This window comes from Cervus canadensis, chromosome 18 (assembly GCF_019320065.1).
Source record: "Cervus canadensis isolate Bull #8, Minnesota chromosome 18, ASM1932006v1, whole genome shotgun sequence".
Lineage (NCBI taxonomy): Eukaryota > Metazoa > Chordata > Mammalia > Artiodactyla > Cervidae > Cervus > Cervus canadensis.
Window position 1 is genome coordinate 11,574,642 of NC_057403.1, and position 27,152 is coordinate 11,601,793.

At 47.8% G+C, this 27,152-nt stretch overlaps 2 protein-coding genes across 3 annotated transcripts in view; both read right to left on the reverse strand.

The window, feature by feature from the left end:
* LOC122420513 (zinc finger protein 805-like) overlaps positions 1–10,851 on the reverse strand; it is a 39,117-nt gene extending 28,266 nt beyond the window's left edge. Inside the window, 3 exon segments of the mRNA XM_043435654.1 lie at positions 3,661–3,756; positions 7,680–7,806; positions 10,569–10,851. Coding sequence (XP_043291589.1) covers positions 3,661–3,756; positions 7,680–7,806; positions 10,569–10,601 — 256 coding nt within the window. The 5' untranslated portion in view covers positions 10,602–10,851.
* A 2,469-nt stretch (positions 10,852–13,320) lies between these two features.
* AURKC (aurora kinase C) lies at positions 13,321–21,782 on the reverse strand. Of its 2 annotated transcripts, none has more exons than XM_043434793.1 (7): positions 20,090–21,782; positions 16,795–16,831; positions 16,337–16,528; positions 15,806–15,944; positions 15,078–15,226; positions 13,795–13,969; positions 13,321–13,624 (listed from the first exon to the last, which is right to left on the reverse strand). In XM_043434793.1, the coding sequence occupies exons 1-7, from the start codon at positions 20,133–20,135 to the stop codon at positions 13,454–13,456; spliced, it is 909 nt and encodes a 302-aa protein (XP_043290728.1). In that variant the 5' UTR covers positions 20,136–21,782; the 3' UTR covers positions 13,321–13,453. The 2 variants fall into 2 exon arrangements, with proteins under 2 accessions (XP_043290728.1, XP_043290727.1); XM_043434792.1 differs by lacking the exon at positions 20,090–21,782 and adding an exon at positions 16,952–17,544.
* Positions 21,783–27,152: the final 5,370 nt, after the last annotated feature.

The following is a 27,152-nucleotide window of genomic DNA, read 5'->3' on the forward strand; positions in this document are numbered from 1 at the left end:
TTAACAGGGAGGTTTGTAGCTATAAACACTTTCAGTGAAAAACAAAAAGATCTCAAGTCAACAGTCTAACTTAACAATTTTAGCAGGAAAAGAAAGACAAATAAACCCAAACCTAGCAAAAGGAAGGGTGAATGAAAGATTAAAGATAAATAGTACACAGAATTAAAAAATAGGAGAATATCAATGAAACAAAGTTATTCCGGAAAAGATCAACAAAATTGACAAACCTTTAGCTAGATGAACTAAGGAAAAAGGAAAAGAAAAAAAAAACCTCAAAATACTAAAATCTGAAATCAAAATGGGGACATATAATGTTGATCCTACAGAAATGAAAAAGAATATAAGTGAATACTGTGAAGAACTATATACCAACAAATTGGAATATCTAGATGAACTGAACATATTTCTAGAAACACGAAACCTGTAAAGACTAAATCACGGAGAAAGAGAAAATTTGAATAGGTCTATAAGTAGAAAGAGACTGAATTAGTAATCAAAATCTCCCAGCAAAGAAAAATCTCGGGAGACTTGATGGCTTCACTGGTCAGTCTAACCAAACATTTTTTTTAAGAAGTATTAAGACCAATTCTCAAAGTCTTCCAAAAAAAAACTAGAGGAAGAAAACACTTTTAAACTCATTCTGAGACTAGTGTTACCGTAATACCAAAGAGAAGTACGCTATAAGAAAACTACAAAGCAGGGACTTCCCTGGTGGTCCAGTGGTTAAGAACCTGCCATGCAGTGCAGGGGTTGTGGGCTCCCTGGTCAAGAAACTAAGACCCCACATGCCACAGAGCAACTGAGCCCACATGCCACAAGGCTGTGTCTCAACAAAAGATCCCACATGACTCAAGAAGACCCCTCATCCCTAAGACCTGACACACCAAATAAATAATTAAATATTAGAAGAAAGAAAGAAAGAAATATCCCTTAGGAACAGGATACAAAAATCCTGAACAAAATAGCAGCAAAACAAATTCAGCAGCATATCAAAAGGATCATATACCATGACCCATTGCAGTTTACTCCAGTAATGGACGGAAAACAGAAAGGAAGATAAAAAGCCCTGCTGATCATCTCAAGTGATACCGTAAAAGCCTTTGACAGAATTCATGATTAAAATTAAAAAATCCACAAACTAGGAATAGGAAGAAAGTACCTGATCATATGACAGACTTTATTTTCTTGAGCTCCCAAATCACTGCAGATGGTGAGTGCAGCCATGAAATTAAAAGATGCTTGCTCCTTAGAAGAAAAGCTGTGACCAACCTAGACAGCATATTAAAAAGCAGAGACATTACTTTGCCAACAAAGGTCTGTCTAGTCAGAGCTATGGTTTTTCCAGTAGTCATGTATGGATGTGAGAGTTGGACAACAGAGAAAGCTGAGTGCTGAAGAATTGATGCTTTTGAACTTTGGTGTTGGTGAAGACTCTTGAGAGTCCCTTGGACTGCAAGGAGACCAAACCAGTCAATCGTAAAGGAAATCAGTCCTAAATAGTCACTGGAAGGACTGATGTCAAAGCTGAAACTCCAGTACTTTGGCCACCTGATGCGAAGAACTGACTCATTGGAAAAGACCCTGATGCTGGGAAAGATTGAAGGCAGGAGGAGAAGGGGACAACGGAGGATGAGATGGTTGGATGGCATCACCGACTTCATGGACATGAGTTTGAGCAAGCTCTGGGAGTTGGTAATGGACAAGGAAGCCTGGTGTGCGAAGTCCATGGGATCGCAGAGTCAGACACTACTGACAGACTGAACTGAACTGAACCTGAACATAATAAAAGCCATATGTGATAAACCAGAGCAAACATCATGCTCAATAATGAAAGTCTAAAAGTTTTTCTTCTAAGATCAGGAACAAGGTAAAGACCTCCAGTTTCAACACTTCTATTCAACATAATACTGGAATTTCTAGACAGAGAAATTGGCAAGAAAGAGAAATTGAAAGGATACAACTTGGAAAGGAAGAGGTAAAATTATCTTTGCCTGTAGATGATAGTTCATTACCTGTAAAAGCCACAAAGATGCCACAAAATAACTTAGAATGAATGAGTTCAGCAAAGTAGCAGGACACAAAGTCAATACATGAGAAGTCAGCTGCATTTACATACATGAATAATGAACAATCTGAAATGAATATACAAAACAGTTCCATTTACAATAGCATGGAAAAGAATAAAATACTTAGGAATTAATAAACAAGGTGAAATACTTGTACAATGAAAACTATAAAACCTTGCTTAAAGAGTTAAAGATGATGTGAATAAATGGGAACACGCACCATGTTTCCAGATTGGAAGTGTGATATTGTTAAGATATCAATATTACCCTAAACCTACTGATTCAATACCACTCCTATCAAAACCCCAACTTTTCCTTTTTCGGCTGTGCTGTATCTTCACCAACAATGTTTTTTGCAGAAATAAAAAAACCCACCCTAAAATCCATAATGAAGCTGAAGGCATTTTGAATAGCCAAAGCAGTCTTGAAAAAGAAGAACGAAGTTGGAGAACACAAAACCCCTGATCTCAAAACAGCACAAAATTAAAATGACCAATACGGTGCAGTACTGGCATAAAACCCAACAAAACTGGCATAAAACCCAACAAACAGACCAAGGGATAGAATCCTGAGTTCAGAGGTAAACCCTCACATATATCAGGAAATGATTTCTGACAGGGGTGGCAAAACCACTCACGGGGGGAAAAGGACAGTACTAACAACTGAAGCCCCGGTGCCCTCGGCAGCACAGACGTGGGCACGCGGGACAAACATCACTGAGAGGCTTCACCCAGCAGGAAGAGGTGGGGGCGAGGAGAGGTGGGAAAGAGGAGGCCGAGGAGGGCTGGGAAGGAGCTGGGAGAGGAAGACAAAAACCACATTGTTCATCATGACCAATGGACATGGCAGGACCAGCAGCTCGCTTCCCCCGAGCCACCAGCAGCGGTGCAGACTCTGCGCTGAGCAGTTTTACGCTTTAAGTGTCCTGTGATCACACACCCCCAGCAACCCCAGGACCGAGAGACCATCATGACTGGCGCCTTCAGGAGCAGTCCCCCTCGCCGACCTCCTGCTCCTCTCCTGGGATGGAGGGCTCAGGCACAGCTCCCCGCCCACCGCCCCAGTGCGGCCAAGTGCCCGGTGCCTTCCAGTGGAGGGATCAGAGGGCTGGTGTTTGTGGGGGTCAGAGGGGCATCACCCCCCGCTTCTCTGCTAGCTGCAGGGGGTCAGGACCACCTGAAGTCACATACTGACGGCAGAACGAACCCGGGGCCCCGAATGGCCTTGTGCTGCAGAGCTCCCCGGGACCCACAGGGATGGGGCGTGAGTCAGAAACAGCGGCTCCACTGCTTGAGCACCGAGAGGAGAGGCCAGAGTCCCCCTGACACTGCAGCCAGGCTGTAACTCAGCCGCACTTACGTGCAGACACAAGGACATCCCGAACTTCACCGGAGTCACGGAGTTGGTGGGCGGCACCCAGGCCTGAAGCCCAGGACACATCTGAGCTTGTACACAGCTGTCCTCGGGAAGGACAGAGGGACCTGGGGTCAAAGGGCTCTGTGGCTTCCAGACCACCAGAGGCCCGAACAAGACGCTTCCCGGGGAACCAGGGCCAGCGGCCTCTGTGGGTCTCTGCCCACAGCGTGGCTCCTACCTGGACAGGTGCTTCCGGAGAGGTCTCTCTTCACCGTCCACAGCTCCTGCCCGTGCTCCAGCTGGTAGATCAGCTCAGGTCTGGGGACAGGACACCCTGGGCATGGAGAAAGGAGGAAGACACGGGGGCTTCTGTGAAAACTGGGAAGACCGCTCAGTCTCGTGTGGGACTTCAGGCTGTGGACCTCAGAATGAAGCTGCTCCCACACATACAAAATGTGGCACTGTGACCCAGAAACCAAAGACATGCCATACTGCCATAGAGCTTTTATCCCTAATACTAAATCAGAAGCTAATACACAGCTGACAATCACAGTCAAAGGACTGTGTTCAAACAACTTAAATGCACTACATCACTTCAAAATTGAAATAGATTTATGATGTCATTTAAACAACTGACATATTTAAAATATTGACTGTTTTTGTTCAAAACAAGGTTATGTGTCTTCATTGATTAGTTCTGTTTTTAGAACACAAGCAAAGTTTTGTATTGTTCTTCCTACAGACCACAGATGAGTCTATCCCAGGGTTGCTCACAGCATTCCCGGCAAGTACGCATTATGATCAGGACTTTTTTTTTAGCCATGCAGGATCCTAATTCACTGACCTGGGATCAAATCATCACCCTCTGAATTGGGAGGGCAGAGACTTAATCACTGGACCACCATTTTTCAAAAAATTAAAGTTCATTTACAATGTCATGTTTGTTTCGGGTGTCCAGCAAGTGATTCACATACACAAATACCCACATTGCTTTTCAGATTCTTTTCCATTATAGGTTATTATAAGATATTGAAAATAGTTCCCTGTGCTGTATTAGAACCTTGTTGTTTATCTATTATATACAGAGGTGTGTATCTGTTGATCCCAAACTCTTAATGTATCCATCACCACACCTGCTTTCCTCTTTCGTAACCATAAGTTTGTTTTCTGAGTCTGTGAATAGCACCATTTTATAGATAAAAACCATACAGAAACCAACAATCAGGCAGATAATGTGATCTGCCAAAGAGCCCACAACTGGTGAACGGCTGGGCCGACACGCAGTCCAGGGCTAACCATCTCGGCTCTGTGTGCTGTTCCACCACAAAGCTACACAATCCTGCTCCCGAAGGTGCTGAGTCCAGGTCTGAGATGACGCCGACCCTGATGGGTAACGATAGGAGCGGTGAGGTTCACAATGGTCACCTGCACAAAACCTGGTCACTCGAGGCACTGTTCTGACCCTTTCCAGAAAGTTACCCACTTAAACCCTGTTGCAGCCCTGGGAAGCCGACTCCACCTTACTCCAGTTTACCAAGGAGCACCCCGAGGCCCAGACAGGGTCTGTAATTGCCCAGGACCACACAGTTTTTAAGGCGCAGAGTGGGGACTGAACACCAGAGTCTGGCTCTGACCCTGGTCTCCCCAACACCTCACTGAGGAGGAAACAGCAGACACCATGAGTGGGGCCAGCATCCTGAGACCAAGTGCAGGGCAGCTGTGAGGGAGGGATGGGAACACCGAGATGCACCCGCTGGGAGCAGGACTGGGGAGGGGCAGACTCAGTAGACTTCGGCATTTCATGAACTGTGAGAAAAGAGTAAAACTGAGACTCCTGCGCAGTGATATGGTGACATCTACTGCCACCAATATTTCACTAAAAAAAGGATTTTTACTTCAAAGGAATGCCACAGAGGACAGCTTCATGAAGTGAAGGTGCATGTTCCTTACTGTGAAGTTCCACTGTAGCAGGCTCGCCACAGAAGCAGAGTTCCCCTGACTCTGCTGCGGGCCAGGCGAGCCCGAGGGTCACACGGGAGGAGCAGAACAGTGCCCGGATCAGGCCTGCTGTGCAGTCAGCCAGTGACCAGGGTGAGCTGTGACTGGGATTCACAGCAACACCGGTGCTACAGGTGACGCACTTTCTGTTTCCCACATCCCTTCAAGAAGGGATTCCTGTACAGCCCTGGTGAATGGCAAACAGAAACCCAGAGGCTAACAAGTTGAGGACAAGTCAACCCGAAAATGCAGCCACGGGATGGAACGGTGAGGGTTAAGGGCCAGCGAGCTCGCGCCGCAGCTCAGAGACGGTCCCCCTATTGAAGAGAGGAAATTAGCAACAGTTGGGGGGAAGATGGGTTTATTACTGAACCAGATTTTCCCTAAAAAATCAGGAGGCAGAGAAAGAACAAAGGATGGACTTCCTCGGGGGAGTTCCCAGGGCCCCTGATGAAGTGTCCACGAGCCTTCAGAAACCAGGCTTCTCAACCTCTAGACAACTGACATTCAGATTCAGAAAGTTCTTTGCTGAGGAGAAGGGGAGGGACTGTGTCTCTCCTGTGCAGTGTAAGGATGTGGGAGGAGCTCCGGGTCTTCACTCAGTAGTTGCCTATAGCAACTCCATCCCAGTGGTGACAACCCATATTTCCAGATGGGGCCAAGTGTCCCCTGGGGAATGAGAACCGCTGGCTTAGAGGATATAAATCAGGTGACGCGGGAGAGCTAGTGTGATGGGGAGGGGCCACTAAGAGACTCTGTGGTCAGGAAACAGTTGGTGAAGAGGCCAGGTGGCCATGTGCAGAGAAGAGGTGGCCACGTGAAAAGCCGAAATGCCTAAGAACACCCACCAGGCAGAGAGAACAGCACCTGCAGAGGCCTGGGGCAAGCATGTCAAGTATGTCAGGTATGCACGGAAACAGCAAGACGCCAGTGAGACTGGAGCAGTGAGCGCGGGGAGAGCCTGGGGAGGCGGGGGGAGGGATCGGGGCTCGATGGTGGGCGTTTTTATTTGTTTAATTTTGTTATGAAATATCTAAATACGTCAAGCGTTTCCTGATTTTCTTTAACCTCCTCTCACTAACACAGAACACAATCCCAGGTCTCTAAGAACAGGCCTGTCTCACTGAAGCCCTGGGCTTACAGCCCTCCCTTCCCTCAAACTGAGCGGCCTGAGGGGACCATCCCCGAGCTGCTGTTTCTCCACTGTGGCTCTCCGGCCCATGCGGACTGGGTCATCCTCGGCTGAGCGGGGCTGTCGTGTCCACCCTCTGGTGCTGAGGGGCATCTCTGGACTCATCACCAGACCCCGGGACCTCCCACCTCCATGAGTGACGGGCAGATGGGGCTGCAGACGCTGCCCGATGTCTCCTGGGCACAAAACCGCCACATGCTGAGAAGTGCTCCTCTCCCAGCTTCTCCTTCTCGGACCAGCAGATGATCCCGGCCGAGACTGAGCGAACATGAGACACCCGTGAAGGCGCAGGAGGACAGAGAAGCCCCCTGACTGAGACCCTGCGGTTAGATAGGACCCGCTGGCACTGAAGACAAAGGCCTCCTGGGGCCCCGGCTGCCTCACCCTCTTCCTGGAGAACAGCTTGTCACCCACATCCAGTGCACGCGGGTGTAGGGGACGCTTGGGAACAGGCCCCATTCGGTCGGCTCCCTCTCTGGAATGTGAAAACAGGAACCTCAGACAGAGGCCGGTCTGTGCTGGGCCCTGGACTGAGAGGCTCAGGCGGTCACTTCCACCTCACGGACACCCCCACCCCCACCCAGAGCCCTGCAGCAGAGAAAGAGCAACAATATAAACATATGGAGCAACAAGGCATCTGGGAGCCTTGGAGAGCAGGGACTGGGGTGGTCAGTCACTCCTGTCAAACCTGATGGGGTGCAAAAGCCATTCTGAAAAGACAAAGATGTGAGCAAAGCCAGAGGAAGAAGCCAGGACAGGAGACCCAGAAGCCAGGGTATAATCCTGGTTCTCGTATTTCAGTCCCATGTGGCCCAACTGGAAATGCTGCCTTTGGGTTCTGCAGAACATTCATTTCCTTCCACCACTTTCTAAAAGCCAAGGGGGAACTTTATTCAAAGAGACACAGAGACAGCAGGCAAGAGGAGGTGAATCTCAAACATGAGTGCTGCTCTGAGGAAGCAGGAGGGAGGGAGGATTCCTGAGTTCTTCCTGAGAAGCCAAGACGGAGCCAGGGTCTGGGATGAAGGCGGTGGCCGGTGCCCGCACAGCAGAGTGGGAGGCCTTACCCAGAGACACCAGGAGGCCGCAGTTCTCCAGCATCACCTCCTGGTACAGGGTCCTCTGGGCCGGGTCCAGATGTCCCCACTCCTCCTGGGTGAAGGTCACAGCCACGTCATCGAACGTCACAGACAGCTGGAAGTCAAATACAGATAGTAGCATCAGCTTTGGGACGACTGGGTCTGATCAGAGCTTGTCTCTGCATCGCTGGTAAAGGTGCAGCAAGGTGGAGGCCCTCATCACCAGGCACCTCCTCTGCACTGGGCTGAAGGGGAGGTGGGCAATGCTGTGGATGTAACACAATTCAGCCCTACTTCAGAGACACTGGGAGTATGGTTCCCGAGCACTCCAAAAAAGCAAGTCACATGATGTTTTTGGCTTCCCACTGCAAATAAAAGTTACGTTTAGGACTTCCCTGGTGTTCAGTGGTTAAGAATCCACCTACCAATGCAGGGGACACGGGTTTAATCCCTGGTCCAGGAAGATGTCACATGCTTCAGGGCAAGCAGACCCGTGTGCCACAACTACTGAAGCCTGTGAGCCCTAGAGCCCCCGCTCTGCAACAAGAGAAGCCACCACAGTAAGTCCATGCACAACAAGAGAGTAGCTGCCCTGCTCGCTGCAACGAGAGAAAGCCTGTACAGCAACAAAGACCCAGCACAACCAAACAAAAAAAGTTTTACAGTGTTTACACCATCCTGTGATCTACTAAGGGTGCAACAGCACTATGTCTAAGACAATAATTTGGATACCTTAATTACAAAGTACTTTATTGCTAAAAAATGCTAACCATCATCTTGAGCTGTAACCTTGTTCCGGGTGGAACATCTCAACTACTGTAAGAACTACCAAAATGTGACACAAAGACACTAGGAAAGCAAACGGCGAAAAACTTGCTGGATGCAAGGTTGCCACAAACCTTCAATCTGTAATACAAACAAACAAACAAAAAAAAAGCGCAGAATCTACAAAGCACAGTAAAGAAAACTGTGATCACGGTGTAAAAGAGAAGCGTCCTATGCAGAGCCCTTGGAAAATTACAAAAGTCAATGAAAACAACACTAGAACTGAGAGATGCAGACAGAAAGGATGCTACAATGTCAGAGGAGTGAGTATATAGTGATAATAATAATAATACAAATAATGTTAAGAACAGCAGTAGGGGCTACCCAGGTGGCTCAGTGTTAAAGAACCCACCTGCCAATGCAGGAGACTTGGGTTCGATCCATGGGTCAGGAAGATCCCTGGAGAAGGAAAAGGCAACCCACTCCAGTACCTTTGGTGGGAAATCCCATGGACAGAGGAGCCTGGCAGGCTGCAGTTCCATGGGATCACGAAGTGTGAGACAGGACTAAGCAACAGAACAACAACCTGAGTTTCACTGGTCCTGCTAGTTGCCTGCCCCATGCTGAGAGCATTGTGTCATGTCTAAAAGCAACTAAAAGGCCTTCCCTAGTTGTCCAGTGGCTAATATTCCACACTCCCAATGCAGGGGTCCCAGGATCAATCCCTGGTCAAGGAACGAGATCCCACATGCCACAACTAAGAGTTCAAGTGCCACAGCTAAGAACCTGCATAGCCAAACAAATAAGCATTAAAAAAAAAAAAGCAACTAAGTCCCTAGCTCTCAAGTCATCATTTTCACCAGTGACCCCTGACTAAAAACACCCCACAGAGTCTGCCTTGTTAATCTTACTCTCACCACCATATACTGGACATATTCTGTACATTCTCCTGAAATGTCCAGCAGATGCAGGACCATCCCTGTATGATCAGAACCACTAAGTAAACATAAACAATTCAGCCACCCTACTCAGATGAACAGCCCTACTACTGCAGACCCATCATTTAAATGCTCCAAGACATTGGCTCATAATTTTTTCACCTTACACATTCACTTACACATTCAGTGCTCACATCTTTGTATATCAAATGCTTTTTTTTTTTTGGCAGCGCTGCTCAGCTTGTGGGACCCTAGCTCCCCAACCAGGGATCAAACCCAGGCCCTTGGCAATGAGAGCGCAGAATCCTAACCACTGGACCACTAGGGAATTCCATTAGTTTTCTTGAGTTAGTACTTCAATCAAAGATGTGGAAATTCCTAATAAATTGACTGGTTCATACATAGGAATCCTGCAATATTATTCATTTCTGGTGTTGGATAAACTCTTATCACTAGGGACATTTGTGGCAGGTAGTTAAAGAGAAAGAAAATCAACTGGGCCCTCAACAATGACTACCAAATCATATGTTTAATTAATTAAAACTCTCTAAGGAAGGGGACAGGGGACTTCCCTGCTGGGCCAGTGGCTAAGACTCAGTTCTCCCAATTTGAGTTCCATCCCTGGTTAGGGAACTAGATCCCACATGCTGGTGTACCCAAATGAAAAAAAAAAAACTCAAAACTCTCTGACATATAATCCAACAGCATCCTCCATGACTGTTTAAGCGTGCACCTATGGATGGGCTTTCTCTGGTTGGTCTAAGTTAGAAGTGGGGAAAAGAATTAGGGAAAGGGTTAATTATTAATCAAGTCCTAGCCATTTGCGGCCGATGATACAAATGTCACTGTTTCTCTTCCTGGAAGCTCTAGCGATAGGAATTTGACTTTAGACAAGTCTGACTTAGACCGGGCAGGACTCCTGGGTTATTGATTGTAGATGACGGGCTGGGTTCCTAGGCAGGTTATCTGCCAAAGTTTCAATTTTATACGACATCTATTTTCCATTTGTATATTCAGGCTTGCGTGTTCTAGGACTAGAGATAAAGTGAGTGACGAGCCAGCTCCACTGGTCTCACACAAACACAACTGCAGAGAAACTCAATGCCTCTCCTCAATTCCACCCAGCTCAGGAGCTTTCTCCGAATCAGCAATGCCAGAAACACCGTCCACTCACCCGCGCCGGGTCCATCCACGCCGCCGCCATCATGGCCCCTGAGGAGATAGCGGGACCCGGAGAGGCGGCGACAGAGGCGAGTCCCGCGGGTTCAGCCGACCGCCGCTCGTTCCTTGCTCTGGGCGAGATGGCCGATCACTGGGAGGCTCACAGCCAGCTCGAACGCGCGGAAGGGAACCCAAGCCACCTTTCTACTCATTTGCAAAGACGGCACTGGAAGAGGCCACAGAATAGCTTTAACGCTCCCGACAGCTGGTGTGGACCGAACCGTCGCACGCAAACGACGTCTGCACCGGTGGGCCCGGAAGTCCCACCTCTCCGCAGGAAATGTCCCCTCCTGCGGTCCCCGACTGCGGCGCCTGCTGCAGGCGCGTGGTGTACCGCTTTCTGGGTAATGTAGTTTTTTTCTGTGCAGGCAGTGGAGCGTGTTCCAGAGCTGCTCCCAGTTTAGTTCAGTCGCTCGGTCGTGTCCCACTCTTTGCGATCCCATAGACTGCAGCATGCCAGGCTTCCCTCTCCATCACCAACTCCCAGAGCTTGCTCAGACTTATGTCCATCGAGTCGGCGAACCCCATGAACAGTATGAAAAGGCAAAAAGAGCTGCTCTACCTCGATGTAAAGTGTTTAGGAGACCCGAAGCTCCGAATCAGACCCGCTTCACAGCGGGCACAGCTCGGAGGGAGCGAGGGAGCACTAACGGTGAGGTGAAAAAACATGAATCAACGTATCCGAGCATTTTTTATTTTTTGGCTGGGCACAGGGTTCAGAGTCCTAACTACTGGACCGCTAAGGAATTCCCTTGGAGCATTTAAATGATATATCTGCAGTGATTGGACTGTTCATCCGAGAGAGGAGTGGTTGAATTGTTTGTATTTCCTTAGTGGTTCTAGTCATATAGAGATGTGGTCCTGCATCTGCTGGACATTTCACATTGAGAAGAATATTGAATATGGTGGTGGGAGTAAGAGGGCAAACTTTACATGGAGTGTTTTTTAGTCAGAAGACACAGAGGTGAAAAAGATGCCTGCAACGGTGGAGGACTTCCCTGGTGGTCCAGTAGCTTAGACTTGGTGATCCCAATGCAGGGGACCTGGATTTCCATCCCTGGTCAGGGAACTAGATCCCACATGCTGTAACTAAATGGTTGCATGCCCAAAGGAGGAGATCAGAGATCCCGAGTGCCCTAACTAAGACCCGGCACAGCCAAATAAATAATTATTTAGAGAGAGAAAAAAAAAAAAAAAAAAAGCACCTGCAGTGAGCAAAGAACATGTTTGAGCTCCCCACTGGGTAGTCTGGATATTTACTCTTGCTTTCGAATTGTGCTGAAGAGGACTCTTGAGAGTCCCCTGGACTACAAGATCAAACCAGTCAATCTTAAAGAAAATCAACTGTAAATATTCATCGGAAGGACTGATGCTGAAGCTCTAATACTTTGGCCATCTGATGTGAAGAGCTAACTCACTGAAAAAGACCTGAATGCTGGGAAAGATTGAGAAGGCAGGAGGAGAAGGGGGTGACAGAGGATGAGATGGTCGGATGGCATCCCTGACTCAATGGACATGAATCTGAGCAAACCCTGGGAGATGGTGGAGGACAGGGAGGCCTGGTGTGCTGCCGTCCATGGAGTCACAAAGAGTCAGACATGACTTAGCAACTGAACACCAGTCAGTTTATGGGAGATGAAGGGAGGAGGTGTCACCAGAAGGATGTGGCGGGGAGGCTGGAAGAGCACTTCTGCAATTGCTGCAAGCAGAGGTTAGATTTCAAAAGGGTTTGGAGATTGGTTTTTCCTGACACAATCAGAATATGACACCACCATGCAAGTGCTAGTGAATTCATTTGAGAATTGGCTGCAGCAACACATTTTATCTTAAAGATGGCAGCATGTTGGATGTCAGCATAAAGAGAGTGGAGTATGTGATCACTGGGTTAATTAGTCCTGTTTTACAAAGGACATTCTCCTGAAAACCTGGGGAGGAATAAAGTGAGTCTAGGGGCCCCTTTGATGGGGGTAGGTAATGCAATCTCCTTGGGCTGCAAGGAGATCCAACCAGTCCATCCCAAAGGAGATCAGTCCTGGGTGTTCATTGGAAGGACTAATGTTGAAGCTGAAACTCCAATACTTTGGCCACCTGTTGCAAAGAGCTGACTCATTTGAAAAGACCCTGATGCTGGGAAAGATTGAGGGTAGGAGGAGAAGGGGACAACAGAGGATGAGATGGTTGGATGGCCAACACAATGGACATGGGTTTGGGTGGACTCCGGGAGCTGGTGATGGACAGGGAGGCCTGGCGTGCTGCGGTTCATGGGGTCGCAAAGAGTTGGACATGACTGAGTGACTGATCTGAACTGAATGCACCATCAGGGTGGTTATCTGCGTAAAGTAATAACTAGTTTTCAGGAATAGTGGTTAAGTCACAATACCTTCCTGTGACCCAGGAAGGGCATCAGTTAGGGCTGCTCTCATGGGAAACAGTTTCTACGAGAAATAGATTCTACCCAGTCACACACCAGCACATGCAAAGACCTGTGTGGGACTTCCCTGGTGGCCCAGTGGTTAAGAATCCACCTTGCAGTGCAGGGGACGCAGTTTCCATCCCTGATCGGGGAACTAAGATCCCACAAGCAGCAGAGCAACTGAGCCCACCAGCCAAAGCTAGAGTCTATATGCTGCAATGAAAGATGCAACAAAGATCCTGCAACTAAGACCCGACGCAGCCAAACAGATGTTGTAAAAACAGACCTGGTACAAAATGATTCAACTTTTATTAAGTATGATAATAAAATGATGCATCTTAAAAGAGAAGAAACAAAAGACAAGTGAGATACCAGAGCCAACGGTGCTCCATGGGCAATCCCAAAGGGATAGGGGTGGACAGGGCTCAGGAAGCCGTATGAACAGATGGGGGCAGCACCCTCTGAGACTGGGCCCGGATCCATGGGTGCTCCAAGACCTGGACCAAGGGCAGCCTCTCCAAGGGTTGGAATCTGAGAAGCTTGGAGATCAGGTCGCGAGCTCCCAAAGACATTGATGGAGGAAACCTTAAATCTACCTGATGAGGCCAGAGAAGGAGAAGCATGTTAATTTCCTTGGTCCATTCAAGTCTCCGTCCTAGATCTTAGAAGACCACCACTGTGTGCGCCCAGACTCCGCAGGCCCACCCATCTCCCCACCCCCCGCCAACCGGTTCCCGCACGAATGCCCAGCGTGTGGCCATCCCACCTTGAGGATGCGTCTGTAGGTCTCACTAGTGGAGGCACTCTCAAAGGGTGGATTTCCTACCAGCAGCTCGTAGCAGAGCACCCCAATGCACCACAGATCCACCTTCTCATCGTATGTTCTCCCCTCGATCATTTCTGGGGGCAAGTAGTCCAGCGTCCCACACGTGGTCCTTCTCCTAGAGGGTTGCGGAGAAAGGGGCACCAAGCAGAAGCTCAGTACAAGAGAAGCTGTCCGTCCCCAGCTTCCAGGCCCAGGCAGTCCCCTCCCAAACACAGGAATCGGGAAACACTGAGTTTTAATATGCATCAAGGTTCTGAGAACACCAGTACTGGGACCCATCAATTCCATATTCTAAGATTCTTTCTACAATTATTTATATTTAGCTCATGATCCAGGAAGCTTTCACAAGGAAGATTTGGAACAAACTGATGGTGCAACAAGAGAGACCAAGTAAATTAGTTATGCTTTATTTTTTTTTCAAATTTTAAACTTTTTATTTTGTATTGGGGTATAGCCAATTAAAGAATCTGCCTGCAATGCAGGAGACCTGGGTTCACTTCCTGGGGCGGGAAGATCCCCTGGAGAAGGAAATACCAACCTTCACTTCAGTATTCTTGCCTGGAGAATTCCATGGACAAAGGAGCCTGGTGGGCTACAGTCCATGGGGTTGCAAAGAGTCAGACACAGCTGAGTGATTTTCACTCATACAGCTGATTAACAATGCTGTGGTAGTTTCAGGTGAATATTGAAGGGACTCAACCATATGTATACACGTATGTATGTGCATGTGTGTGTGTGTTAAATCACTTCAGTCATGTCCAGCTCTTTGCAATTCCATGGACTGTAACCTGACAGGCTCCTCTGTCCATGGGATTCTCCAGGCAAGAATACTGGAGTGGGTGGCCATGCCCTCCTCCAGAGGATCCTCACAACCCAGGGATGAAACCCACATCTCTTGCATTGGTGGGCAGGTTCTTTACCGCTAGCACCACCTGTGAAGCCCTATATACATGTACAATTATGCTTTGTTGATAGAGTAAAATTTGTGGCATTATGGCACAATAGTTCTTGATGTATTTACATGGAAACTTATTGATAGACTTATATGTTAAGAGGATTTAAAACAAAAGGTATAGTTGAACCGCATTCTTTCAGTCAACAAATATATATTAGAATATGCATTTCAAAAGGCAGTATCTAAACGCAAACCCAGTTTGTATCTGGGTCTTACATGTGAGATGACTTAAACTAGATCCTTCTCAACTGGCACCCACCGGACCTACCTCAGAGAAGGGGTGTGCACAGACCAGCCAAAGTCTGCAATCTTCACTTCACCCATAAGCCCCAGCAGCAGGTTCTCTGGCTTAATATCCCTGTGAATCACCTTCTTTTCATGGCAGTAGATCAGAGCATCTGCCAACTCCTCTATTATCTGTGTGGGCAATGAAAAAGTAGTCTGGAACTGAAGCTGGCCACAAGAAGATGATGATTCCTGCTTGATTCCCCATCTGGAGCCCTCCCAAAATCTCTTGCTTCCTATTTCTAAGTTCCACTCATTTATTCAGTGAACTCCCTCAGAGCATTTCATGTTTCTTTCCATAAGGTAGTGCAGTTAGATTCTGTTGCTTACAACCAAAGAATCCAAATTTATACACAGTACTTATTAATATTATGGGGGTAATTATTAGGGTATCCACCTAGAGGAGGAAATGGCAACTCACTCCAGGATTCTTGCTGGGGAAATCCCTTGGATAGAGGAGTCTGGTGGGGGTTACAGTCCATGGGGTCGCAAAGAACCGGACATGACTGAGCATTAGGGTATCCAAATATGAAGTTGTAGCATGTAAGAGTCACTATATATAATTTAGTGTCACTGTATATAAAGAGTCTCTATATATAATTTATAGAATGAAATAAAGAAAGAAGCCACATGGACATTCGTGAAAGCCTCAAGCAATGACCCCCACACTGTCCCATAGTAAACTCGTGAACCTGAGCCCTCCCACCTCACCGTGGCTGTACGCTGATCATCAAATGTGTGGCTCCTTTGCAGCGCCTTGTAGAGCTCGCCCTTTGGGGCATATTCTAAAATCAGGTACACCCGGCGGGCATCATGGAAGTAGTTGTACAGGCGCAGGATATTGGGGTGTCTGGAGGACAGAAGGAGTAAGTGTCAAGACTGCTCCCTAAAAAAACAAAAACACAGCTCCCTGAGGCCCAACTCATGATGCTATTATAAGTGACTGGTCACACAGAGGGGCAAATTGTGCTGGGACCAGTATAGGAACTGCTCGTCTGTAAATTTGTGAGGGGAAAACGAAGCAGGTGTCAGGATTCGAGTGTCTGATGCAGGGAGCTTTACATGGTATATAACTGGAATGAATTGCAGAGGGAAAAAAAAATATTTAAGATGAAAGCAAAGGGCTCATTTGGAGGTAGTACTGGGGGAAACGCTGAGTTCAGATGTCAGAAATGGAACAGCAAAACAGAAACAAGAAAAAAATAATAATCGGCACAGGAAACTCATAGAGACTATCCTTACTGGAGATGCGCCTGGATTTCAACTTCCCTGCGCAGCTGATGTTCCAGGCCTTCCTTCTCTATCTGGGACTTGAACAGGACTTTCAGGGCCACGATGAAATGGTTTTTCTTCAGGCGAGCCAGGTACACATTCCCAAATTTTCCCTTGCCGAGAGGACGCCCGATTTCAAAATCATCAATTGTGAAACGCCGCCTGACAGGAAAGAAAGCAGAGAGCCTCAGTTTCGGAGGTGGGTGGAGAGTCAGGGGTCCCTCGTGCTTGCCTTCCGCTTTTACTGTTTCCCTCTCCGGGCCCCTTTTCCTTCTTAAGGGCTCAGCCAGGGTGTTGGGTCCATAACTGTCGGTCCCCTAAGGCAACACTTCACACGTGAGGCTTGCTCTTCAACCTTCGGTCCCACTTCCCTTCCAATTCCTGATTAACAAACAAACAAACAAACAAACAAAAACAAAGGCGCTCACGCGGTTGGGGCTCTGGGTACTTGACCTGCTGCAGCCACTGAAAAAAGAAAAGAGATGTCCATACTTTGTTCTGTGCAACCCCTCACCCCCAACAGCCGACACTAGGCCTGTCTTCTAAACACCCTCTTTCTCTGTTCCTGGTACGCAATCCTTTCACCTGCGGGCTGCATCCCGCCCGCCTTCCTCACAGTTCCTGGATGGCTCATGACCAGAGATGGTGTGGAGGAGGATGCCCCGCGGAGCTGGGTGTCCAGGCAGGAGGTAACACTCGGGTTGAGGCTCCTGTAGTCGCCACTTGCTCCCTCACAGACTCGGGGAAGCAGCTGCGCAGCAACCTACTCGGAAGATCACCTCTCAGGGACTAAACCAGGACCGCCTTTTAGTGACACGGGCTAGGCTCTTTATACTAAGTGCTCTGGCCCCATTGGCTGAGCAGGTAGTTCCTGGTTGACTCCCATTGGTTGAAATTTCTGACGCTTAGGCAGAGTGCTCAATAGAAGAGGCAAGAATGAGAGTTTCCGGTCCGGTGATTGGGGGCGGGACTTAGGGCGGGATTGGGCCAATGAGAGGGCCGGGCATAGAGACAAGAAGGCGGGAAACGCCCCGGAAAGACCCAAGTGGAGGGAAAGGGTGCAAGCAGCGACCGGTGTGCAGTCTGTGCTGTTCAGTTCAGTTCAGTTCAGTCGCTTAGTCGTGTCCGACTCTTTGCGACCCCAAGGACTGCAGCACGCCAGGCCTCCCTGTCCATCACCAACTCCCGAGGCTTGCTCAAACTCACGTCCATCGAGTCAGTGATGCCATCCAACCATCTCATCCTCTGTCGTCCCCTTCTCCTCCTGCCCCGAATCCCTCCCAGCATCAGGGTCTTTTCAAATAAGTCAGCTCTTCTCATCAGGTGGCCTAAGTATTGGAGCTTCAGCTTCAACATCAGTCTTTCCAATGAATATTCAGGACTGATTTCCTTTAAGATTGACTGGTTGGATCTCCTTGCAGTCCAAGCGACTCTCAAGAGTCTTCTCCAACACCACAGTTCAAAAGCATCAATTCTTCAGCGCTCAGCTTTCTTTATAGCCCAACTCTCACATCCATACATGACTATGGGAAAAACCATAGCTTAGACTAGATGGACCCTTGTTGGTAAAGTAATGTCTCTGATTTTTAATATACTGTCTAGGTTGGTCACAGCTTTTCTTCCAAGGAGCAAGTGTCTTTTAATTTCATGACCGTGCTCACCATCTGCAGTGATTTTGGACCTCTAGAAAATAAATTCTGTCATATGTTCAGGTACTTTCTATTCCTAGTTTGTGGATTTTTTTTTTTTAAATCATGAATTCTGTCAAAGGCTTTTATGATATCAATTAAGATGATCATGTGGGCTTTTATCTTTCATTCTGTTGTCCTTCCATTACAGGAGTAAACTGCATTTGGTCATGGTATATGATCCTTTTGATATGCTACTGAATTTGTTTTGCTAATATTTTGTGAAGGGTTTTTTCATCCTATTCCTAAGATATTTCTTTGTAGGTTTTTTTTTTTTTTTTTTTTTGGCTGCAGTCACTATCTGCAGTGATTTTGAAGCCCAAAAAATGGTCTCTCACTGTTTCCTTTGTTTCCCCATCTATTAGCCATGAAGTGATGGGACTAGATGCCATGATCTTAGCTTTATGAATGTGAGTTTTAAGCCAACCTTTTCACTCTCCTCTTTCACTTTCATCAAAAGGCTCTTTAGTTCTTCTTTGCCTTCTGCCATAAGAGTAGTGTCATCTGCATATCTGAGGTTATTGATATTTCTCCCAGCAATCTTGATTCCAGCTTGTGCTTCATCTAGCCTGGCATTTTGCATGATGTACTCTACATATAAGTTAAATAAGCAGGGTGACAATATACAGCCTTGACATACTCCTTTCCCAATCTGGAACCAGTCCATTGTTCCATGTCCATTCCTAACTGTTACTTCTTGACCTGCACACAGATTTCTCAGGAGGCAGGTCAGGTGGTCTGGTATTCCCATCTCTTTAAGAATTTAAGAATATTCCATGGACTGCATTGTATCTGATTTTGGCTTCCCTTGTGGCTCAGCTGGTAAAGACTCCGCCTCCAATGTGGGAGACCTGGGTTCGATCCCTGGGTTAGGAAGATCCCCTGGAGAAGGGAAAGACTACCCACTCCAGTATTCCGGCCTGGAGAATTTCAAGGACTGTATAGTACCTGAATGACTGAACATGTATATAAATCTCTGACTGAGAGAGTTAAAATCAGTGACATAAGGCAGGTGCGGATGCTAAGTCCTCTCAGTTGTGTCCGGCTCTTTGTGACCCCGTGGACTGCAGCCCACCAGGCTCCTCTGTCCATAGGATTCTCCAGGCAGGAAGACTGACGTGTGTAACCATTCCCTTCTCCAGGGGATCATCCCTAACCCAGGGATCAAACCTGCATCCCTTGCATCTCCTGCAATGGCAGGCTGGCTCTTTACCACTAGTGCCACCTGGGAAGCCAAACGGCCGGTGTGACTGACTATAAATCAACTGCAGGAAGCTGCCAGGGTGCTGCACAGAAGAGCCAGTTCTGGCTCCATGTTGGATCTGTTTCTTTGACTTTAACCTTTGCTTTTAGTTATTGTGGCTTGTTTGCTTTTGTTATTATAACCATACATAACAGCCTGCCTCAGGGAACCCGCCCCTCAGCCTGACTGTTAAACTGAAGTACCTTTATTTAGCTCACAGAATCTGACCCAGCCCCTGTGAATGGTTGCACTAAAGAAGAAATTAACACATCCGGTACTATTTTGCAAGATAAAGGGCCGTTTTACTTGACTTCCTCACCTCTCCCTCTCTGTTTTAGAGAAGAACCTGGCATCCAGACCAAGATAAGATGATTATTTTAAGACATTAGTCTGCCATCTTCTCTGTCAGCCGGCTTTCTGAATAAAGTTGTATTCCTTGCCTCAACACCTGTCTCTGATTTTATTGGCCTGTCGTGTGGTGAGCAGAGTGAGCTTAGACTTGGTAACAGGGACGTGTTGTGCTGTTGGCACACACCAGGACCACGTGCAACTCAAGCTGCCCCAGCTTGAGGGTTCTGTCCTATTTAGGCCACTCCACAGGGTCCTCCTCAACCACTCACATGCACGAGGGTCACCATGGTGGAGCTCCCTGACGTCTGCTTCTGTCCTCAGATATCCTATGTGTGCCCTCCCTCGATACACCTGCCTCCTGCAGCCCAGGACTGCCCAGGCCATTTGGCTTGGGGGCGAGGACCCACAGCTGCACTTATTGCTCCCCTCTCATGTACTTACTACAGTACAGCTGACCCTTAAATGAGGGCTGGAGTGGGGTTGACATTCAGCACTGTCAAAAATCCACACACAGGACTTCCTTGGTGGGCCAGTGGTTAAGACTCCGTGCTTCCACTGCAGGTGCCACAGGAAAGACCCCTTGTTGGTGGCATGTAGTGTAGTTCGACAAAAAAAAAAAGTGGGGGGGGGGAAATCCACATATAACTTACGGTTAGCCGTTGGTTTTACCACCAGGGTTATTGGACTCCTTAATCAATAGAAATGGATGAGTGAAGTGCAAAAAATAGAAATGAGGTTTTTCCTCCTCTAAGAACAAAAGTAAAGGGAACAGTGAATAGGCTAGAGAAGAAACTTGACAGGCCTGAAAGAGCTCTTTAGGTGCTAGCCTGCTGTATTCCCCCCTCACCGGGCAGAGAATTAAAGCCATCTTTCTATATCCTCTAAACTCTGTCTCCATATTTTTTCATCTAGCATTGGTGGGCAGACAAAGTCATGACCTTGGTGATAACAAAGAGGCCTGAGGAGAAATTCAGGCAAGACTTCATAGGCAAGACTGCTGCAGGAGGGAGAAAACAAGTTAACAGGTTCCCTGACTCACTCCCTGAAGGGTGAGGGGCGAGTTGGTCTCTTAAACCAGGTGAGGGTAGGGGTGGGCCCAGGGGTGGGGATGGAGACGTGGCTTAGGTTGTCTACCACCCCCTGGGGGTGCTGTGTGCAGCGAGCATGCCAGTACACTGGTTTTGCTCCCAGTACCCTCCTTTTGTTCCCAGCTCCTCAGAAATGGCAGTTGAGTTTTTGGTCTTTTTGTATCTTATTGCTCATAATCTGCACATAAGAGCAATTATTTTTAGTCCTTGATAGTTTCTTTGTATTTTGTTGCTGGAGATGTTTTGTCCAGCTGAAAGTACTGCAGCAAGGGTCCTAGCCTGTCTCATCAGCATTTGCCATTCCTCTGTATCCCTGCTTCTGCATCCAGGGAAGGACTCTACCAACCCAGGACGGTGTAGTACTATAGTATATTGGAAGAAAAATCCGCATATAAGTGGCCCTAAGCAGTTCAAACCCCTGTTGTTCAAGGGTCAACTCTCTTTGTTGGACTCAGTAATTGGTTTGCACTTTGGGTCTCAAATAATAAAATCAACCCACATATTTGTTTGACATATACAGAAATTTAAAAACAATTGCAACTGATCTCTTTTAGACAGGAAATAGGGTAAATTGTTGGGGAAATATAATTTTTAAAAAAAGTCTCCTCCCCATTCAGAAAAGCCTCACTGCAAAGACGTAAAGAAATAAAATAGTTTAATGTTGTATAAGCATTAGACCAGAATGTGATGTGCATGACAGATAGCTGTTAAGAGACTTCAAAGAAGAAAACTCACCCCTTCATAGAGCCAAACAGGTACAACCCATTACATATGTTTTCAAATAAACAATTAGTCCTATAAAGTAAGGACAGCACCATTTGTAACACATAGTTCATGCTACACTAACCCAGTAATGGGGGTGATTACTTGCTGTTACACTGGCTTTCTATAGGGGAAAACTAAGCTCGCATATGACGGGAGGTAGTTTTGCTACTTGGAGCAAATTGGGCTCTTGCCCTCACCCCTGCCCCGCCAGAAACTGGAATGTCTGAGTGACAGTCGCTCAGTTGTGTCTGACTCTTTGTGACCCCCATGGAATTGGACCCCTAGGTCTTTAAGAAAGACATTCCTGGGTTGGGAGAGTATTGGGGTGTTTGAGTAGAAGCAAGACTAGTGTGGCTTAGCCTTAATTTGCAGGGATTAGAGGGGTACGAGATAAACTTGCAGGGAAAACTGCAGACAAACTGTGTAGAAGCTTGTCAGCCATTGTATGGAGGTTCTCTTATGCTCCTGAACATGTTCTAAAATGTACCTGGTGGGGAACTCCCTAGCGGTCCAGTGGTTAGGACGATGCTTTCACGGTTGGGGTCTGGGTTCCATCCCTGGCCAGGGAAACAATATCCCAAGTGGCATGGCCAAAAAAAAAAAAGACTTGATCTTCACCAGCTGCAAGATCACCTCTGCATCCTTAGACGGTCTTGCCTGGCAAGAGTGATTTCTCTGCTTCTGTCTGTGGGTCCCACTGTATCAGTAAGACCAGAAGGTTTATGCCAAGAGTGAGACTCACGATGACAGGTGGCTTGTGTCTGCCTGCGACTACCCTACGCTTTGCCTTCCGCGGATCCTGTGTCTCCGTGGTCAGTCTGGTGGGCGCTGCGAGCCTCGATAAGGGCATCTGTGGACCAGGAAGCTGGGGGGACCTTCCCTTGGCGCTGATGAGCACACTGTCACACAGCTCTGCGGAACTGCACGGGGGTGAGGGTGTCACCTGGGCGCGGTGCTCGGTTCCTCTAGCACTTTATTCTAGGTGACTTTTCCCTTTGGGGATCGCGGTCTCTGTCTTTCTGTGGTGCCACCAAGCCTGAAGGTGGTCTTGGGCAGACATGAAACTCTCCTTGAAAAAGGAAAATAATGACCTAGATGGGAATCCCGGTAAAGGCTTCCCTGAGGAAGTGCTATTTGATGTGAGACGTGAAAGGTAAGCATTCATTCTCCAGCCAAAGTGTAGGGAAGAGCCTAACAGCAGGTGGGGAAACAAAAGGAAACAGAAGTGAACAGCAGAGCAATGGGATCATGCAAGAGAAAAGGCAGCAACTTAGGCACGTCCCACACCAGGTAAGGCCCCATGGATGGGCTAGGTGAAGGCTTCGGCTTTTATCCCCAGAGTTCAAGGAAGTTGTGGAACGACTTAAGGGCGTGTGTGTTGGGCAGGTGGCAGACTAACCTGAGCTGCATCTCTGGGTTCAGTGTGGAGAATGGACTGGATAGGAAATATGGGTGAACAAAGATCTAGCTACTAAGCTGAAGCAGAAGTGATAGAGGATGATGTTATGGTCTAGGAAGGAAGTGGTGGATTACAGAAGACAAACCTGAGAGGCATTTAAGACGTGAAACTGGCAACTTGGTGTGTGGAGTGTAAGGAAACAGAGGTTACAAGGTTGAGTCAGGGGTTTCTATCCTCCGTCACCAAACAGTGCCATGTAGCACAGAAAGTGAAGTCACTCAGTCGTGTCCGACTCTTTGCGACCCCATGGACTGTAGCCTACCAGGATCCTCAGTCCATGGGACTTTCCAGGCAAGAGTACTGGAGTGGGTTGCCATGTCCTTCTCCAGGGGATCTTCCCGACCCAGGGATCAAACCCGGGTCTCCCACACTGTAGGCAGATGCTTTACCGTCTGAGCTACCAGGGAAACCCAGAGGCAAAACTAAAAGTGGACTGGAATCAGGGAGCAGTGGGAGCCGTTTCAGAACCTCTAAAAAGTCAAGTGGAGACTGACATCTTTGAAACACTCAAGTGGGACAGTAAGACAGTCAGGAAGTCAGGTCTAGAGCCCCAAGAAGTCAGGACTGGGAAAATAAATTACAATTTGGTAACAAAAGTCTGTATAGTCAAAGATATGGTTTTTCCAATAGTCATGTACGGATATGAGAGTTGGACTATAAAGAAGGCTGAGCACCAAAGAATTGATGCTTTCGAGCTGTGGTGTTGGAGAAGACTCTTGAGAATCCCATGGACTGCAAGGAGATCCAACCAGTCAATTCTGAAGGAAGTCAACTTTGAATATTCATTGGAAGGACTGACGCTGAAGCTCCAATACTTTGGCCACCTGATGTGAAGAACTGACTCACTGGAAAAGACCCTGATGCTGGGAAAGATTGAAGGCAGAAGGATAAGGGGATGAGAGGATGAGATGGTTGGGTGGCATCACTGACTCAACGGACATGAGTTTAAGCAGGCTCCGAGGGATGGTGAAGGACAGGGAAGCCTGGCGTGCTGCGGTCCATGGGGTCGCAATGAGTCAGACACGACTGACTCAACTAAACAACGAAGATAAGTGAAGCCAAGGATGCAGATGAAGCACAGGGAGAGACCACAAAGAAAGAAAGAAAAGGGACTGCAAAGTATTTGGGCATTTCAAAACTGCATGGGTGGCTAGAAGTGGATGAGTCAGCAAGGAAGAAAAAAGAAAAACAAGAGAGGAGGGAGAAAACCAGGAGAGTGATGGCACAGAACTTAAGAAAAAGAGTGTATTTCAAGAATGAAGTGGTCAGTGGGATGAAGTTCAGTCTCAAGACCAGGGCTTACGTTATATAAACATGGGAGTCACTGCTGATCTTGGCCAGGGTGATGAAGACAGCAGGACTCTAGGAAGGAGGTTCACAAGGCAGGGAGGTTTGGGAAATGGAGGAAAAAGAAAGGATGAGGTAATGGTGAAGTGCAGCTATGACAAGGAAAGGAAGAGAATCCCAAGGGCACTCCTGAGTTAGAGGGAGAGGGAGGAATAAAGATGTCAGTGTGTGAGACGTGGCGAAGACGGTGGTGCCTGATGCTCAGAGCAAAGGATGAGGACAAGTCAGAAAAGGGTGAAGGGACAGAGCAGATGAAAAACAGGCTTTAGGCAGGTGAGGTCACAGGGAAGACAAACATCGGGCGCACTCTGCGGTGGGGACAACGGTGATGACTGCCCAAGTGCAATGCAAGCACTTCAAACGTGTGTGAAGATTTATCCCTGACAGCAAGCATGTGAAATGACACTCCAACGAGCAATAGCGAGATGCTGAAAGATGATGGGACTACAGAGGCCGTAAGGGAGGAGGGAGGGGAGTGATGAGGGTGCCGGTCCGCTGGAAGGTGGTCAAGGGAACAAACGATGTAGCAGGACCTGGCACTCGGCACACAAGAGGCATTTCTTCCTTCACATCCCAGAAACTTGGAGAAATGATACACGGAGACGAAGTTGTCATTAATGAGTTTGTGGGCCCCAGGTAGTCTTGCTTCGTCATTGTCTGATGTGTGGGGCTGTGTGGGCATCTGAAACCATCTTGCTAGAATACAAACACCAGAGGAGACTGAGTGTGGTCTTACTACGGAACATCTTGGCCCCTTGGATACCTGCTTTCTACCTGGTCACCTGGACAGCCCCTGGTTGGCTGTCCTTGCCTGTGGCTCTCCACATCCGTCCAACTCAAAGATCGCACGCGGCTGGGCGCACCGGCACCCTCACTTCTCGAAGTGGCAGGTCTGCCTTGTTAAATTCTTAGTATTCATCATCTCATTACTACTTTCGGGCATTGTTTTCAAGTGTAGGATCTGCCATCCTGATACGAGGCCTTTGAAGAGTCACTTATGGCTCCAGTTAAGACGAGGGCCTGCCGTGCTCCATGGGGCCACATCGGGCAACCCCCGAGGAGTCAAGAGGCAAAGAGATGGAGGGGAAGGGTAGACTGCAGATACAGTGATCTTCACTGGGAGAAGTGGGCCTGGTGACGCAGGCAGGCCAAGCAGGGTCAGGATTTGCTCGTTTGGTTCATGCCGGCACAGCTCAGGGGGCAAGGGCTGCCCTCAAGTGCCTGGTTATCTGGGAAAGGGTCTTGAAGCATGGGACCCTGATAAAGTCAGTAGTTGAGGGCTCTGGCTCTGGAACGGCTGGTTTGTCTACGGAGGGCACACTCCATGGGGAAAGTCATCCGGAGATTAGCTATTTCTAGAAGGAGACGCCTCCACAGGGTCAGCGGGGTCCCAAATGTTACAATTTCAGAATAACACATGCTTCAACGTAATATCCAAAATAAGGGGGAGGAGGAGAGTGGCCAGGAAGGTTTTAAAGTCTTCCAGCAGGTAAGCCAGAGGTCACAAGCATGACAGGAGGGCCCATGGCCCTGACACTGCGGCTCTGAGGGAGGCCTGGTAGGTTGCCTGTTTATACTTACTTCAGACCGTTAAAAAAGTGAGCTGCGTAACACATCTGTGAGCAGAGATGACAAGTCTTCAACCCTCAAGCCTCAAGCACACCACCACTGGGCATCCCAGAGGCTGCCGGGCATCCCAGGACCAAGAAGGAAAGGGGGTCTGTGGGTCAGAGCCTGAGCGCCCGGGGAGCAGAGGTGCTCCCGGAGACCGGTTCCTGCCGGCCTCCAGCACCGCGTCTTTGGCGAAGTGGTCCCTGCAGGAACCACCTGCTCCCCCTCGCTCCAGGTCAAACTCCCCCACAGATGGTGAAGGTGACCAAGCCTGACACAAGGTGGGCTTTGATTTCAAGTGAGGTGTGCTGGATGATGCAAACATTCCTTATTTCTCTTTGCTAAAGACAGAGGCACAGAGTATCAACAGTGGCAACAGAGAGATGAGCAACTGTTGACTTATGTGCCTCAGAAACCCAGCACTGATCTGGCATTTACATCTTTATAAAGGTAAACAGCTGGTATATTTGCAAGTCAGGCCACTTGAAGCCATTCATCTATAAAGATACATTACATATGTACTAGGTATCTACACATTTATGTACATATATATGGCCTCAAGTGGTGTATACACATACACACATATATAACTATCAGGAAGAGGCAAGGTCCTTATCACCAGACTTCCTCTCTACGTTGTCATCACTAAATTAAATCCTGGCTAGTTTGTTCAGTTCTACTTTGGCTTAGTGATACTTAAAATTTTTTTGTTTATAATGATTTCACCTCAAAATTATGACTCTTTTAGGAAACTCTGCTTAACATTACAGAAGTCTGAATTTATTAATCGGCATCTTAGTTCCATTTAAGTTGCTATAAAGACATAACAGATCAGGCCCAATACCGTTATTCTCTTGAGCTAGCAGGTTTACTCCGGGCTGTGGTTTGAGACAGATTTTGGAGGATTTCCCACTATTCCCACAAATGAGTGGCTCCGTGTGCTCTAGCTTTCTGTGTACCGGTGTGGTTTATGCCAAAGATCTGCTGTCCTTCTGCAGGTCTAGAATTTGGTATATATGTTAGAGTTCCCAAGAAACCCTGAGTCTCTAGCTAGCTTCCTCAGTAGAAGTTTCACTCGATGGCTGTCCCTCCTTGACAGAGCTTAAACTGAGCACATCCCCTCTCACTCCCCTGAGCCAGGACAGTTGCAGATTGCCCCTGGTCCCTGTGCTTTTTCTCTTGGCTGAGTTTGCTTTGATCGTTTTGGTGGAATAAGCATGGCTGTTGAGTGTTA